At 39.4% G+C, this 17,990-nt stretch overlaps 1 protein-coding gene across 2 annotated transcripts in view; it reads left to right on the forward strand.

Annotated features, from left to right (window-relative positions):
* Nucleotides 1-17,990, forward strand: part of LOC126971401 (alpha-1,3-mannosyl-glycoprotein 2-beta-N-acetylglucosaminyltransferase) — a 258,468-nt gene that overhangs the window by 12,192 nt on the left and 228,286 nt on the right. The window contains exons 3-9 of one of the 2 annotated variants that reach the window (XR_007730894.1): nt 2,189-2,402; nt 2,950-3,028; nt 6,304-6,453; nt 7,236-7,326; nt 8,258-8,362; nt 8,959-9,123; nt 10,536-14,257. Coding sequence is in view for 1 of the 2 variants with exons in the window: in XM_050817713.1 (XP_050673670.1) it covers nt 2,189-2,402; nt 2,950-3,028; nt 6,304-6,453; nt 7,236-7,326; nt 8,258-8,362; nt 8,959-9,123; nt 10,536-10,649 (918 nt within the window). In the remaining variant the exon portion in view is untranslated. Of the gene's footprint in view, nt 1-2,188; nt 2,403-2,949; nt 3,029-6,303; nt 6,454-7,235; nt 7,327-8,257; nt 8,363-8,958; nt 9,124-10,535; nt 17,681-17,990 lie in introns of those variants that run through there. The other variant, XM_050817713.1, reaches the window with a different exon arrangement.

Genomic DNA, 17,990 nt, shown 5'->3' on the forward strand with positions numbered 1-17,990 from the left:
ACATTTAGTAAAATATTTGAAAAACTTGTCTACGATCAAATTTATCCCACAGTTATGAATGGAGTAAGTCATTCACAGCACGGTTTTCTTAAACATAAGTCAACCCTGACGAACTTAGCTGAATTTATACAGTTTGTCCTTAAAAATATGGAAAATGGTGGTCAAGTTGATGTGGTTTACACTGATTTCGAAAAAGCCTTCGATCGCGTAGACCACATCATCTTGCTAGCCAAATTATAAAGTCTAGGCATACATGGGGATCTGTTAAAATGGATTAAATCATACCTGTCTAATCGATCTCAGGCAGTGATAGTAGGTGGGTACAGATCGGATTTTGTGAAAATTCCATCAGGTATTCCACAGGGATCTCACCTGGGACCATTGCTTTACAACGCATATATTTATGATATATACAGATATTTTAATCCATGCAACCATCTTTTATACGCAGATGATAAAAATATTTTACAAAGTACACAATCATAATGACTGCATTGAATTACAAATTACTCTTAATAATCTATCTGAGTATTATAAAAACAATTTTATTTCAGTTAATGCACCTAAATGTCAACAGATATCGTTTAGTCGTAAGGTAAATAAGATACAATTTACATACTCGCTAAATGGAATTCCTATTAATAAAGTAGGTGTTGTTAGGGATTTAGGTGTTATTTTTGACAGCAAGCTAACTATGTCTGAGCATATTGATTACGTTGCGAATAAAGCGTTCAAGAGCTTAGGTTTTGTGATACGTACCTGCAAACCTTTTAATGACCTTGCATGTATCAAATCTGTTTACTATGCATACGTGCGTAGTGTCTTAGAGTACGCAAGTTGTATCTGGTCGCCCCATTATATAACATATATTGAAAACCTTGAAAAGATTCAAGCTAAATTTATAAGGCACCTTAACTTTCGTCATAAATTTTTTCCAACTACAAAGATGGCTGCATGCATCATAATATAATTTCACTAGTAGACAGACGAACGTTATTAGATACAATGTTCTTATTTAATATAATAACTAATCTTCTGGACTCCCCAACATTAATTGCTAGTATTAACTTCAATGTACCACTAAAACGAACGAGAAATACGCCTCTTTTTTCATTATCATTTTACACTAAGAACTATGGTAAAAATTCTCCCATTAACAGAATTTGTAAGCAATACAACGAAGTTTTTTCGAATGTCGACATTCATAATCGCAGTAAAAATAGCTTCAAAACAGAAATTATTAAAATATTAATGAATACACTAGATACAAAAAATGTTACTGGAGCAATATAAAACGAACAAATAGGTACATTAACACGCACATATACACAAACCACACTACACGCACACATACACATCCAAACATAAAATAAACACTATAACCGATTATAACATAATATAATAATAGATATATATATTAAATTCGCATTCATACGCATAATATTATTCTTTTAATGTTTAAACTATACATATTATTATGTTAAAGTAAATTAAGTTGAAATTCATTTAAGTCGATTTTTTTGTTTATAAGTTAAAGTAATTTAAGTTGAAAACTCATTAGTTGATTTTTGTTTATATAGAGAGACCTGTAATTGGCTATTATATGTACACTAATTTTTAAGACTAATTTGTAATATTTATGCTGTTGGTCTTTTCAATAAATAAAATAAAAGACCCATCGATCTTGAAAAAAAATTTAAAACAGAAAGAAAAATGTGAATGGTAAAATTCTAATTCGGAAACGTCCACTATGAAAAAGGAATGGTTTTGTTTTTGAAGTTTTTTTTCAGCCAATTCTTTAAATAAGGTTACCGACTATAAAGTTTTTATGTACAATTTTAAATTCTCTTTGGAGTACTTTTTATTTCGAAAGTATATCTTGTGAACTTAAAACGTTATCCCAATTTTAAAAGTGTGATACTTACTTTTGAAGGCCAGTGTAGAACTAAAAATCTAGCTACTAAAGTGGATAGTGACTGTCTCTTAATAGAGACTATAAGAATAGTGGTAACGCACACTTTATTTTACTGTACTTGATAAATTAAGTTTAAATTAAATTATTGAAAATGTAGAATGAAAGGCTAGATTGTAATCAAAATAATAAAACTTAGGTTTTTGTTATAAAAGGAAAATATATATTTGACAGGTCCAGACAACGGGTGTTAATATTCTATGATATTTTTTCCAGGATTGTGGTCACAATGCGACCTACCAAGTGATAAAGACGTTCACAGACGCGGATCCTACGATAAACGTGGTGAAGCAGCCGGATCTGTCTGACATACCCTTATCAAAGCCCAAGGTTAAGTTCAAAGGGTACTACAAGATCGCGCGTCACTACCGGTTCGCGCTCAACTACGTGTTCAACACTCTTGGCCACGAAGCTGTGATAATAGTTGAAGGTATAAAAAAGCCAGCGAGAAAAGATAAATAATGTAAACAATGTTTTAGGGGTTTACATTTTCGATTGAATTATTTCACGTAATTTTGTTTTTAAATTAATATATTAAGTAGGTTACGATATTTGCCTACAATATTATAAAGCAGTCAAGTAAAATAAAAATAATCTTTTCACAAATATTACTACATATATTATAATCACAGATTTTACATAAATTTTCAAATCTATACACTATAATTATTTAACAACAATTTAACACTGTGGAATAATTAATTTAATCCCAATTTTATAAACCCTGCGACACCACCTCTCGTCTCACACTTCACACCGCTACACTAGCGCCTCCTCTCCGACACCCGCTGCTTGTTAAAATATATATTTTGTATGGAAGGGTAGAACAAACGAGCGCAGTAGTCACCTGATGTTAAGTGATCACCACCGCCCGCATTCCCCTAACATCAACACCTATTATTTCTGTGGGTGGTGGTGAAATACATAATATCCTGCCACCGCTTCATTAGCACGCTAATTAAAACATGCTGTTTCAGATGATTTAGATGTATCGGCGGATTTTTACGAATACTTCCTTGGTACCTACCCGCTACTACTAAAAGACCCTAGCATATGGTGAGTAAACGTCATTGGAAATTTCTATTGATTTAAATAATTGCCGTATCGTGGCACGCTTTCACATGGTTTGAGCTAGCAGACCAGAGATCAGAGTAATACCACAATATAAGTAATAGGAACAGTAGCGTAACTCATTAGTCACCATGAAATTTATACCCAAGTCTGGACGGAGCGCTAGGGTTGGTACATACAAAAAATGACGACGTCAACGGCGCGGCGGATTATTTAACTCAATAGCGACCAGTCTTGGCGGCGTACGGCGTGGCACTCAATTGTTTTGTATTCCCAAGATTGCTTAGCGGCCGTGTAAATCGTGTGTTTGCGTGCGTGTGTCGCGTCGGGCGCTCTAGTATGAAGATAAAGTACTGTTCTACTTGTGTATTGTGCCAGAGAACAGAGTAACTCTTGGTGTAGCCGGACCAGCGCTTTGTAGAGCGCTAGAATTTGGACGATTATTTGAAGTGTTGCTGTATTGTAATAGTTATTTATGCAACTGTTGTGTAATAAGGGGTATTAAAACACGAATGTGGGTAATAATAGTATCACATGAGTGTTTTAATACCCCTTATTACACAACAGTTGCATACAAAACTTTATCTACACCCAAAATATGAATCCTCTAAAAGGTTCTGGAACAGTTAGCTTACTGCTAACATTAAAACAGCCAGTCCTAGTAGTAACCTAATATCTTTCATTACTGATTATATACAAATAAACTAAGTATTCATGAAACAAATATTTATTTAAATTCACTCGAATATAATGTTCTTTTGCAGCGTTTAAAATGAATCGCTCATTTTTTGTAGACAAAACAATAAAAATACCGAAGAAAAATGGCGGGGATTCGTATAGCCTACTTTATTTTTTACGGCGCGCGACGTTCTGGTAGTGTGGAACGCGCGTAAACGAATATTTTCTTTTTTTGAAATTCATACAGATACCACGCATCGAGCAATAAGAATGTGGCTGTCTGTTGAAACTCTGCGCATGAAGGGATCGAAAAAAAAACTTAGGAGTGTTGTTATGAAATTCAGTACAACATTACAGTACAGTATAGTACAGCAAGCTCTCAGCCATGCTTTAAAATAGGGTTAACAAGGAAATATATATCCATTCAAAACCACTTTATGAATGTAAAAAAATGCTAGTAAGTTGGATAAATTCACGCACTTATACAGAAACTGAAGAACTTTTAACACACTCATAATATTAATTTAACATTCACTCATTTGATCACAAACACACATTGACTCACACACACTTCATAATACCTCTCACACCTTGCTTATCACTCACAACACACCCAATGCACACACCTTATTTCTTACTATAGGTACATACTTTTTAGATATACTTCTTAGTAGTTAGAGTTTGATTGTCTGTAAATAATGTAATAAATATTAATAAGCTATGGAAGAGCGGAGTCTTCTAACACAGGCGCTATAGTGCCTAAAAGGAGGCTCCAATCATGAATATTGATTAATGTACACACTTGCTACGGAAAATAAACATTTTGTATTTGTATTACAACACTCGTTTGGATGATGTAATGGTTATTAAAACATTGGGTGTTTTAATGTTGGCAATAAGCTAACTGTTTCAGAATCTTTAATAGAGGGTCTAAAGCATGGGTGTAGATTAATAAATTTAATTCTCATTCTGTGAATTTCTCAAGAGAGAACTTGATAAAAAATACTTGTTTCTTGAAATTTTACGGTATATATGGAATCTACAGTACTGTCAGCATACAAATGATAACACTGCAAAACAGAATTAAATATTACATGAGCGCTTTTTAAATGGGATATTTACAGCTTCTATTTTGCACAAAATACAGTGAAAATACACTCTTCACTATATAAAAAAAATATGCAATGCTTTCTTATACCATCATGTAGTAGGAGTCTCCTTTGTTCAGGATTCCGGCTAGATTATGGGTACCACAACGGCGCCTACTTCTGCCGTGAAGCAGTAATGTGAAAGCATTATTGTGTTTTGGTCTGAAATGCGCCGTAGCTAGTGAAATTAATGGGCAAACGAGACTTAACATCTTATGTCTCAAGGTGACGAGCGCAATCGTAGTGTCACCCAGAATTTTTGGGTTTTTCAAGAATCCGGAGCGGGATTGCATTGTAATGGGCAGGGCGTATCAATTACCATCAGCTAAATGTTCTGCTCGTCTCGTCCCTTATTTTCATAAGAAAAGTAGTTATGATATTATTATATTCTACCATAAATAAGATACTCTATTGACTAAGAATAGTGATTTACACTTTATCTAAAGGAGTGCCAGAGCCTCCGCTCGTTGACTGTATGTCTGTATGTGTTATGTATGGTCGAAAGATACTTAACACATATAAGGTCATTTTTATCTAAAGGAGTGCCAGAGCCTCCGCTCGTTGACTGTATGTCTGTATGTGTTATGTATGGTCGAAAGATACTTAACACATATAAGGCCATTTTTATCTAAAGGAGTGCCAGAGCCTCCGCTCGTTGACTGTATGGTCGAAAGATACTTAACACATATAAGGTCATTTTTATCTAAAGGAGTGCCAGAGCCTCCGCACGTTGACTGTATGTCTGTATGTACATATAGGGCCATAGGTCATATTATCAATTATATTATTATTGAATTATTTGTTATTTACCGTGTTATATCTGTTACTTACCTTAAATCTAGGACATATTTGAACGAAGAGATGTTGGTTATTCCAAAAATAAACACCGGAGTTATACAGCGCGATCTGCGGCGCATTATAAATGATGTTATGGGCTCACTGATCACTAGGTACTTTCAAGTGACCCCGCTGTTAAGAATAAAATGCGTGCGTCTCGAGACACCCGACAGAAGTGATAACTTAAACTGATCTAAGTTGAACTATTTAATATTGAAATTGTTTAACTTGAAAATCGCTTGCGTTATAACTTTAAATTTTATGTTTATTAATATGAAAATTTAAGGAAAGGTAATTAATAAATAATTTATTGATTATCAAATATATTTTATTCTTAGTTACAATTGTTGAACATGATGTACGTTTGAATTTTGTGTATGTACATTATTAGTATCATTATTTAATCGTATAAAACTAACAATTGGTTAGAGTGAGAGAGGAGGAGCCTGCCTACCGCTGCCGTATGCGCGAGAGAAAGTGAAGCCAGTCAGACTGGCGCCGTAACGCGTTACGTTACGAAGCTGTTTACCCTCCCATAAGAAGTTATCACTTCAACAAACTATAACTTCGGCAATTATTACAGAGTTTGTGTTGTAGGTGTATATCGGCTTGGAACGACAACGGTAAGAATGGTCTAATAGATCTATCCCGGCCGGAACTACTGCACAGAACTGATTTCTTCCCGGGCCTTGGCTGGACTTTGAGGAGGGAAACTTGGCTCGACTTGGAACCCCACTGGCCTGAGGCGTAAGTTTCTACTGCCTGCTTTTTAAGGGGTACGCGGATTTATTACAAATTTTGAAAATAATAAAGGGCTATATGGAATAGTTTGAAGTTCGTTAATAATCAGTTTTTATTTGTACTTAAAAATAACATAATAATTACAAAGCATTAAATAATACTTAAATAAAAATAAATCCTAGGATAGGAGCGAGGTATCGCCAGGATTTATAAAAAAAATAGTAAATTGATTACTAAGCTAGAGGTCCCGGGTTCGAATCCCGGTAGGTGCAATCATTAATATGATGAATATAGATGTTTGTTACCGAGTCATGGATGTTTATGTGTATTTATGTATGTTTAAGTATGTATATTGTATTAAATATATCATTGTCTTGTACCCATAGTACAGGCTTTATATGCCTAGTTTGGGGCAAGATAATTTGTGTAAAAGTGTGTCAATATATATATTAAAATTTGCCATTGGTTTGCCATTTTTTGACATTGTTTTATTCATAATAAATTTCAGCACCATTGCCTTATTTTTTTAAATCGGCTTTACTCATGGTTCATTGGTGTTGGAACCGACTAGTTTTGGACCATTCGGAGGTCCTTTATCAGGACGAGTGTAGTGAATTTGAAGTCACGTCCTGTCTCGCACTACTGACAAGGTGGAGGGCGCGGGGTAAGCTGGCGGTGATGACGGACACGGTAGCACTGACAGCAGAAATAAAATTAATAATGTCTCACGTAAGTATTAAAAAAAAAGTATTAAAAGTTTAATAAAACGTCGTTTGTATTTTATTCAGATTTTTTGATGACTGGCTTCGTGATCCTGTCAACACGAATGGACGAGCGTGTATCAGGCCGGAGATATCAAGAACATACTCTTTTGGCAAGGCGAGTAATATTTATTTGTTGAGAATGAAAGTGAATTGACTGAACACAGGAATTTCTCGTTTCTGTGCATATTTAAAAAATATATAATCAAATGTCTTTCAATGTTACGAGGGGCTGCTGAAAACCAGTGTTGTGTTTGTGTCTTCTGCACTGACTAACAATGTACTGAGTCAGCTCCTTTTAGCACGCGCAGGGAATCACGCGCCGCACAGTATTTTTTAATTTCATACCTATTCCATTTAATTAATTATTTTAAGATTGTAATTAATACTGTAAATTGAAGATGTGTCTTTTTTATTGCTAATAAAGTGTTTCATTTCTAAATGATGGTATTTGCGATGAAATAACTAAAACTTTATTTAATTAATCAACACTAACAAGAACATTTTTGTTAATCTCGTCTCAGTCTCACAAATGTGAACCGCTATGGCAACACGGAGGACACAAAACAAATATGATAAAATTGATGTAACGTAATTCATGGATGGCGTCTTAGAGCTCAGCTATGTACTCGCAGATTGTTGTCATAATAATAATCCCAGTGGGCGGCTCATTTGCACAGGAAGCCGGCTAGATTATGGGTACCACAACGGTGTCTATTTCTGTCGTGAAGCAGTAATGTGTAAACATTACTGTGTTTCGGGCTGAAGGGCGCCGTAGCTAGTGAAATTACTGGGCAAGTGAGACTTATCATCTTATGTCTCAAGTTGACGAGCGCAATTGTAATGCCGCTCAGATTTTTTGGGTTTTTCAAGAGTCCTGCATTGTAATGGGTACGGCGTATCAATTACCATTAGCTGAATGTCCTGTTCGTCTCGTCCCTTATATTTTTCATAAAAAAAATACATTGACGTGTACAATGGGACCCCGTGCCAATCGTCATAAAAACAAAATGGGCAAATGTGTTAATTATTTCGTGTTTGTTTTCCAGGTCGGCGTCAGTAAAGGACTTTTCTTCGACTTGCACCTGAGATACATGCAGCTCAATGTGGAGTTTGTTGAATTCACGAAGCTCAACTTGAGTTACCTGTTAAAAGTGAGTGATATTCCACAGTTATAGAAGCGTCAAGTGCGTGGTTGTGCCATACACTAAAGAGGAATGATACAGATGCTTCACTTACCACTTCACTTAAAAGAAATGGGAGGCTCCTTTACACAGGATGGTTGCTAAACTATTTCCCTTAAATATCATGAAATTGATGTAACGTTATTCATAGATGGCAACGATGGAGCTCAGCCATGAACTCGCAGATTTTTGTCATAATAATAATCCCAGTAGGAGGCTCCTTTGTACAGGGTGCCCGCTAGACTATGGGTCCATGGACCTCGACGGCGCCTTTTTCTGCCGTGAAGCTGTAATATGTGAGCATTATTGTGTTTTTCAGTCTGAAAGGCGCCGTACCTAGTGAAATTACTGGGCAAATGAGAATTAACATCTTATGTCTCAAGGTGACGACTGCAAATGTAGGGCCGCTGGGAATAGTTGGGTTTTTCAAGAATCCTGAGCGGCACTGTATTATAATGGACAGGGCGCATCAATTACCATCAGCTGAACGGTCTGCTCGTCATGCCCCTTATTGTCATAAAAAAGCTCGTTCAAATACCTTACATTAAAACAACTAATATTTGCAGGAGGTGTACGATGACGCCCTAACTTCGGAAGTATATTCTCTGCCAGAGCTATCGGCTGAAGATGTGATGTCCAACATTGGCTCTGGACCCGTGAGGGTGCCCTACTCCAATGCTAAGAGCTATCAGCGCGCAGCTAAGAAACTTGGGCTCATGGACGATTTTAGAGTGAGTTACGTTTACAAATTTATTTGTACCAAAATTCATGGACGGTTCGGGACTCGAACCCGCACCTCTCAGATTCCGTCCGAGCGCTCTTACCAACTGAGCCAACCGTCCGAGTAACGCATCAATCGTAAATCTTGGTATGTCTTGTTCAACTCTCAGATTGTGGCTCCATCTACAGGATTTACAGTTGATAACCTACTTTACCCCAATAATTGCATATTAGGAAATTGACGTGAGATGTCGCTCTTGTTATTATCGACTGTAAAGTAGATCCTGTAGATGAAGCCACAACCTGCGAGAGAGATATTTAATCTCAGAAGTGAGCCTCATGGAGCGTCATAATGATGTGCGTAAACATCAGATGGTCGATATGGATAAGATTTAATAAATGTTTTTTTATGGTTGGAAATTATAAAATAACACAAATACAATCTACATTTTCATATTACATATAACACTTTATTGTATTACAAATTATTTTCCTCATCCGAGTCATTTGTGTGTAACGTTTTCCTTTTAAATAAAACACTTTTTAAAGTTATTAGATTTCTCGTAAAAGTTTCTAGATCTCGTTTTTAGGGGGATCGTTTTCTTGTTATCGGCCTTTGCGGTAAGGCGGACCCAGGTAGGGAGTGGCAAGTATCGATAGTATGAAAAGTGTTGCACTTTTCTATTGTATTTGACATTTACGGCGCGACGGCTCAGTGAATAATACGATATAATCATTCGTAAAAGTTAAATCAAAACAAAAACTGTACGAAATTGAACTTTGGCTTTTATGTTATGCTTTTGCAAAAGATTCATTTTTACTTAATTTGGTTGGCGGCTATTTTGGAATTCGCCATCTTGGTTTTTAATCTGTTTTCATAATTTGTGCGCGGAGTCTTAAAATAACGTTACATTTTGGGTATTCAAGTCATTATTTTTATTGTTTTACGACCTTTAAGTTGAGTATGCTCTCATCTTGAAGATCCGTAAGTCGTATCGGTTCGGGAAACTTGCAGCCGCTAATTAATTCCACAAAGTGGCTGTACGAGGGAAGATGTTTCTGGGAAGACGCGCGGTTGTGGAATGCCAGACGTCAACATGATGCGGGTTTAATTTCGCATTTTGATATAACTACCGGTGTTTGAATACATTAAATATATCGTAATATATGGGATAGTTGATGCAGAGATAACCAACATCTCTTTTATTATATTAACAAGATTTGGGCGTTTTAGATCTAGTCCACACGCAAAGAACAACGACGAACGGAAGGTTTGCTTTCTTTTTCTCTCTCCTCCCTACACATCGTCTTTCTCTATCGTTCCATAGATTTCCTTCGATGTCGTTCGATATATGTGGACCCGCTATGATAGTATAATCTTATTAAGTTGGTAAGCCTCTTATAAGTAAATTTTATTTTTCAGAGTGGAATTCCTCGTACGGCGTATCGTGGTATTGTTTCCTGTTTCATAAAAGGCCGCAGCGTTTATCTGGCGCCTAACTACGAATGGACCAAATATGACCCCAACTGGGGCTAAATAACCACTGTTCAAATATTAGTGTGAAAAATAAAATAAATTCTTGCAATGTCGTTCTATACATATAAACGAATCACGTCGTATAAAAACAAAGCCGAAATATGGCACATGCCACAAATTACACCATAATTAATTTTCACTGCAATATACATGTATATGTCGTAGGGAAATGACAATAACAGAGATTTGGTCAATTCCCTAAGTGATTTGATCAAATCACGGAGTATGTTTAAAAAACAACACGATTTTATCATTTTTCTAAGCAAATCTAGTGTTTGGTTGACGTGACTAGAAGAACTTAGGATGTAAAAGCGAGCTTCAGACTTGAGTCATACCCGAACCCGGACAGATTAGGAAGAATGGGATGGATTCGTGTTTTTTTTTAATAATAATATTTTCTACTTGGCCTTTAGAGAATTTTTTATCTTTTTTGAGGTAAGGTTACATTAATTTGATTTTCAAGGGAATGGTGCGTTACCCTTTCATGGGAGTGGGTGAGTGAGCCAGGGGACAGAGGACATCTCATTTTAACACCCTCTATCATATATGACCTACTGTTTTTATCATATCCCTGCGACATATATAATATACATGCTATACATTGCCGCATTCATTTATTTGAAGAGGGTAGCTATTTGACTAGTCCTGGTGAGTCCTAGTAACACCGCGTCCAGAATTGAACTATTGTGTTCGCCACTCATACTTATAGCTCGTCGTCAATCCCTGCCGCCTTTACAAACCGCAGTATCTTGTTGACGGGAGTATTACAAACAGCATCTGTGAGCAAGGTGTGGTCACCAAGGATGGTGTTACGCTTATGTATTAGTGGGCCGCAATCGCAGGGAAGGTGAAGAGGCGTTCCATCAGCCTCAAGGCAAAACTGCCACATTTGCTCCAGTGGTTTAAAATATTCTTGGTCAATAAGCAGCAATGTAAAACATTTATTCGGTTCAGGTTTGAGTCGGACAGTGACAGATGACTATGGAGAAAAGTGTGCTTACATTGTCTTTAAGCACACTTATGTGTATAGAACGTCATTGTTATCTCGTCATTAAATAAATCCTTACACAGTGGTTGTAATGGAAACCCTAAGGAATTGCTCCCAGCAATATTTTTTTTCATTTAAATACTTTGGACACAGTGATGTGGTCATACATCTTTGTTTCCTTAGAAATATTTTGAAGTCTGTTAGAAAGATATTGGCAATAAAAACTCAATGTGTAACTCGTTAATTTTTCAAATCAGATGGTTGTTAATGGCTGGTATATAGATATTTTTATATAAACAAATTTAAGATGTATATATCAAATATTTTAAGACTGTGATTGCATTGTATTATAAAGCAATTGTTGCGACAGATATTCTAAATATTTAATAGGTGATTGATATAAGATATTATATAATTGTATTTGATTGTATAACTCTGTTCATACCATTTTATTGAACTAACGCGAATATTTTTTTTAATTTAGAATATACAAAAAAACTATATTAAATTAAACTATTAACAATCCGGGAAAAGCTTCCGTCATCACGTCATCCGAAAGATGTCCACCGCTGGACAAAGGCCTCCCCCAAAGATCTCCACGATGATCGGTCCTGCGCTGCTTTCATCCAACCTATTCCGACAATCTTGACCAGATCGTCGGTCCATCTTGTTGGGGGCGTACCAACACTGCGTCTTCCAGTAGCTAATCGAGGACTTTACTGTCCCAACGGCCATGTTTATCAGAAATGTCCGTCGAGCTATGTGCCCTGTCCACTGCCACTTCAGTTTCGCAACCATCTAGACTATGTCACTATGTCGGTGACTTTGGTTCTCCTACGGATATCCTCATTTCTGATTGGATCTCGCAGGGAAACTCCGAGCATAGTCCTCTCCATTGCCCTCTGACAATGAGCTTTCCCACAAGACCCAAAGTTAGATACCACACATCAGTGGCAATACACACTGGTTAAAAAAAGCTTATTAAAATTAAATTAATTTCTTATTATTTTTACTGATATATATACCGATATGGCGATTTTGTGCTTACAACGTGACCCCGTACCATTAACGCGGTGATAAGCGACACCTGTCATGCTAATAACGATAATTTAGCGACAGTCGCTACCACGAGAAGCGTTAATAATATTTCTCAACTCTCGGCGAACGGACTATACTCGGTGGAATTATGTGAGTTTCTGCATACATACTAGGGCCTTACATACGAGGGGCACACTGAAATGATTGGGAATAAGAAAAACCACATGCACGGTATAGGTAGATAGTATTTTATTATTTTTTGAAGTATTCTCCGTTCAACTTAATGCACTTTTCCATTCGTGCAAACCAATCATTAAAACAGTAATTCCAGTCTGAAGTTGATGTTGACAAAATGGCTGATTTATACACTTCCACAGCTGCTTCGGGGTCTTCAAACCGTTGACCGCGTAATAAATCTTTCATTTTAGCGAATGTAAAGAAATCGTTTGGGCTCAAGTCAGGACTGTACGGAGGATGGCCCGTCAGCTCAACGTTTTCCTGCTTCAAGAAATCATATGTATTCCGAGCAGTATGGGAGCTCGCATTTTCGTGATGTAACATGATGCGACGTTTTGGGTTATTTTTTCGGAGTTCGGCTATCATTACTGGCAAACAAACCGTAACCGTAAACTCAGCGGTAACCGTTCTGCGATCCTGTAAAGGAATTGTAGCAGTATGCCCCTTTATCGAGGCAAACGTAGCGACTATTTCCTTTGACACGCTGCGGGAGCGAACCACTTTCGTAGGTTAGACCTCGTCTTCGAAGACCCAAACTTCGTAAGTAAGTTTTACGTTCAAAAGTTCGTTTTGTTATATTTGACTTGCTCACAAATTGCGTTTGCGAATCGTTAGCTCATGAAAATGCCTCTTAGTAGTAGAGATACGTGTCAAAGTGATTTAGTGAAACTTAGCGGAATTAATACTAAAGATCAGCATCATCATTTATGACAATTAAAATTAAAATAATTACATGCGGGACTTTTGTGCCTGCCTTCGCCAAAAGCAACTCTTAATTCTGTGCAACAGTTCCTGTCAGATCAGTCAGAATCAAATGTGATAAATATTTCTATCTTAGATAATTTATACGTCTAGATAGAGCAACCAATGAAAACAGGCCAGGTTTATTTTTTTATTACTTTAGTGTGTGAGTGTGCGTGCTATTGTTCAAAATAGACGTCAACTGTCAACCTCATTTTTTTTCCACGTTTTCACAGCTGTCAAAGTCTATCTAGACGTTTTAATGATCTTAGATTTCTATTCTAAGTTTTGTAATCATGTTTTAATGGAATTACTTTTATTATATAATTTGTTTTAAAATATTAAATTTATAACAACGCTAGATGAGCAGAGAAAGTAACTAAAGGATTTGTAAAAATGGCAGATTTTAGTTTTAAATATATTTTTAAGGTACCATGCGATGACTCCATATAATGCGAAATTTGTTTTTGAATCTACCCTCATTTTTTTTATATGAGAGGGGGCAAACGGGCAAGAGGCCCACGGGATGGGGAGAGGGTGAGGCAGCCGTCCATGGACATCCGCAACAACAGATGTGTCAAGAAATGCGTTGCCGGCCTTTAAGGTGGGAGTATGCTTTTTTCTTGAAGGTCCCTAAGTCGTATCTGTTCGGGAAGACCGCTGCCGGTAGTTGATTCCACAAAGTGGCTGTGCGAGGCAAGAAATTTCGAAGAAAACGCGCGGTTGTGGAATGCCAGACGTCTACGTGATGCGGATGGTACTTTGCACGTAATGTCCGATGGTGGAATTCGGCCGCTGGAATCAACCCGAACAGCTCCTCTGAGCACTCCCCGTGATAAATGCGGTAGAAGATGCAGAGAGAACCCACATCTCTACGCAATGCTAGAGAATCAAGCCGATCGGAGATGACTTGATCGTCGATGATTCGAGCCGCTCTTCGTTGTATGCGGTCAAATGGAAGAAGCTGGTACTGGGGAGCACCCGCCCAGAGGTGAGAACAGTACTCCATGCGAGGCCGAATTTGCGCCTTATAAAGTTGCAGGCGGTGGCTTTTAGTGAAGTACTGTCTCGCCTTACTGAGTACACCAAGCTTTTTAGAGGCCAGTTTGGTCTTCTCTTCCAAGTGACCACGGAACTGAACGTCGCTCGATATATCGACGCCAAGTATGCCAATACAGGCTGTGGCAGTTAGAGGAGTGATCTCGAATCGAGGGGATACGACAAAGGGAGACTTTTTAGTGGTGAACGCACAAACTTGTGTCTTCTTGGGGTTGAATTGGACTAAATTTTGTCGGCCCCATTCCGAGACTTTGCAAAGCATAGTCTCGATTTCAGACACAAGTTTGATCCGGTTCTCGTCGACGCTATCCCGGGACATGTTGGCACGGCCGGTGTAGGAAGCATACCCCGTGCTGTCGTCCGCATAGCAATTAATATTGCTGATTTGCAGCATGTCATTGATATGCAGAAGAAACAGCGTAGGGGATAGCACACAGCCTTGCGGGACACCAGAGTTTATGGGTTTTAAGTCGGAGCATGCACCGTTGATAACAACCTTGATGCTCCGATCAGCCAAAAAGCTAGTGACCCATTTGCACAACTTCTCGGGAAGCCCATAGGATGGCAGTTTCGCTATAAGCGCTTTATGCCACACCCGATCAAAGGCCTTCGCTATGTCCAAACTCACCGTCAAATCCTCTCCCTTCGACTCAACCGCTTGGGCCCATTTATGGGTGAGGTACGCAAGAAGATCACCAGCTGAGCGACCCTGACGGAAACCGTACTGGCAGTCGCTGATCAGCTGGTGCCCCTCTAGGTATCCCAAGAGCTGGCGGTTGATGATCGATTCCATTACTTTGGAGGAAATGGAGGTAATGGCAATGGGGCGGTAGTTGGACGGATCTCAGCGTACACCTTTCTTAGGGATCGGGTGCACTAAAGCCGCTTTCCATAATTTCGGGACTACGCCTGATGAGTATGAGAGCCGGAAAAGACGGGTAAGGACCGGCGCCAGTTCCGGAGCACATGTCCGCAGCACTATCGGGGGAATGCCATCGGGCCCGCTCGATTTGTGAATGTCCAAGGTGAGAAGCGCCTTAAGCACGGCACCATGCCGGATTTTTACCTCCGGCATATAAGAATCGCACTGCGGAATATGCGGTGGTGGTGCACTTGGTCATCCAGAGTCGAGTTGGACGCGAAGAGGGAGCCCAGGAGATTAGCTTTCTCTTTCGCGTCATGGGCCAGCGAGTCATCATCCCTGTGCAGTGGCGGAATGGCTAGCTGGCAGAAGTTTCCTTGGACAGCCTTGGCGAGCGACCAGAACGCACGAGTTCCCGAGGGAAGGCGTGCAAGTCTCTCGCCAATTCTGCCAATGTGCTTCGACTTCGCGTCAGCAATAACTCTTTTGAAGGACCTGGAGGCATGATTGAAGTGTTTTTTAAGTTCGCTGGAATTCACATCCTTAGTTACCACCGCATTGACCCAAGCCTGATAGCACTCCTGCTTTCGGCGGGAGGCCATTTTGCAGGAGCGGTCAAACCATGGTTGGGACCTGCCACCGATAGGCACAGAGGAGGATGGAATGAAGAGTTTCATACCTTGCAGTACCACATCAGCAACAGTGTCAGCTGCGGCATCTGGATCTCCCAGCGAAAAGCAGATCTGCCTCCACGGGTAGGATGCAAAAAAGCACCGCATCTCGTCCCACTCTGCTGACCTACAGTGCAACACGCGGCGACAGCCTAAGAACCGGGGCCGTGATTGGCGCGTGATCAGCACGGTGCTCCGGATCCGGCAGTGGTCCGACGATCCCAGAGGAGGGTCAACGGAAACTAGGTAGCCGTCCGGATGTGAGGTCAACAGAAGGTCCAACAGTGAAGGTGTATGACACTGTTGATGTATGACTGATGATGTGCTTGCACATCTGGGATTCGCGTTGGCGCAATAACCAGTTGCGTCAGACCATATGCTAAGGCGAAGTCGTGAACAGATCTCCCTGCATGATCGGTGGTACGTGAGCCTAGCCATTCGGCGTGGTGGGCGTTAAAATCGCCAAGAAACACGATCTCTGCAGTGGGGATCTGCTCCAACACGGAATCTGTAGCCATTTGGATGTGTTCGAGGAGCCGGTCAGTCTCTGCGTTACCGCTATGGGACCTATACAGGCATGCGTAGATTCGCGGATGGTCATCGCAGTCTAGACGCAGCCAGATGATGGATAGGTCCTGTCCTTCAAGAAAACTCAGGCGTCGAGAACAGACATCCACCCTGACGTAAATGCACACGCCAGCCCGTGGTATAAAGGAGTGTTCCAAATTATACCCCGGGTAGGAAAGGTAAGATGAATCAGCCAGGGAGGATATCTGTGTCTCGGTTAAAAAGAGCAGGGCCGGCTTCGCCGTCTCGAGGTGAAAGTGGACGGCATTTAAATTTGAGCGAAGCCCCCTGATGTTGCAAAAGTCCACAGCGAGTGTGGAGGAGGGTGGTTTGAGCCTCCTGCTCTGTTTGCCCCGAGTCAGCGCAGATTTGACCCCTCCAGAATACGCGGGGCAGCCTGGGCAACCACTGTTAGGTACAGGCCCTAATTGTGGACGCCCAGGGATGGATTCTCCAGGGCTGCATAGCCTGGTACCGTCCTGGAGTAGTCTCGTTTTAGTCTGTGCTGCCATTTGTATTTGGGAGGGGGGGTGTAGGCCTCCGGATACCCCACTCACCGGACGAAACACAGCGGCATAGCCGCTATTTCACGCCAGTTTCGAGTGGGGGAGTGGTATTTCTCCGGGCGTGCCAGCCCAATTCGGTTGTGTCCGTGAGGACCCAACATGGCACTACCACTCTTATTTTATTATTTAGTACAAATCACGACACTATTTGCCCTAGAAAAATATTTTTACTATTATACATGATTTGTAATGTATTGATAATTTAGTATGTACTTAAATATTGTATTATAATGCCATTCTTAGATATGTATAGCCAAATGTAAATAAATATATTAAAGTTTTAATAAAACCAAAGGATTTTGTTTAAGTGTTTTATTTTCTACGAGTCGAACTTTACGCTCACTATGGCTCGTCTGTATTTTTTGATCACTGCCACCCACATTCTCTAGCAATAACAGAGGAATCACAGGAGCGTTGCCGGCCTTTAAGGAAGCACAGCTTTGTTGTACGTGGAAGTTAGTAATTTGAAAACCGCACTGTGGTGAACCGCCATACATGCAGATAGTAGAGATGATATCCTAATTTGTTGCGTGTCGTTCGAAGGTGGAATTTGGCAGCAGGAATCAGGTTGAACAGCTCCTCGAAACACTCCCCGTACTGTAGGGAATCTGT

Source organism: Leptidea sinapis, chromosome 23 (genome assembly GCF_905404315.1).
Source record: "Leptidea sinapis chromosome 23, ilLepSina1.1, whole genome shotgun sequence".
NCBI classification, from domain to species: domain Eukaryota; kingdom Metazoa; phylum Arthropoda; class Insecta; order Lepidoptera; family Pieridae; genus Leptidea; species Leptidea sinapis.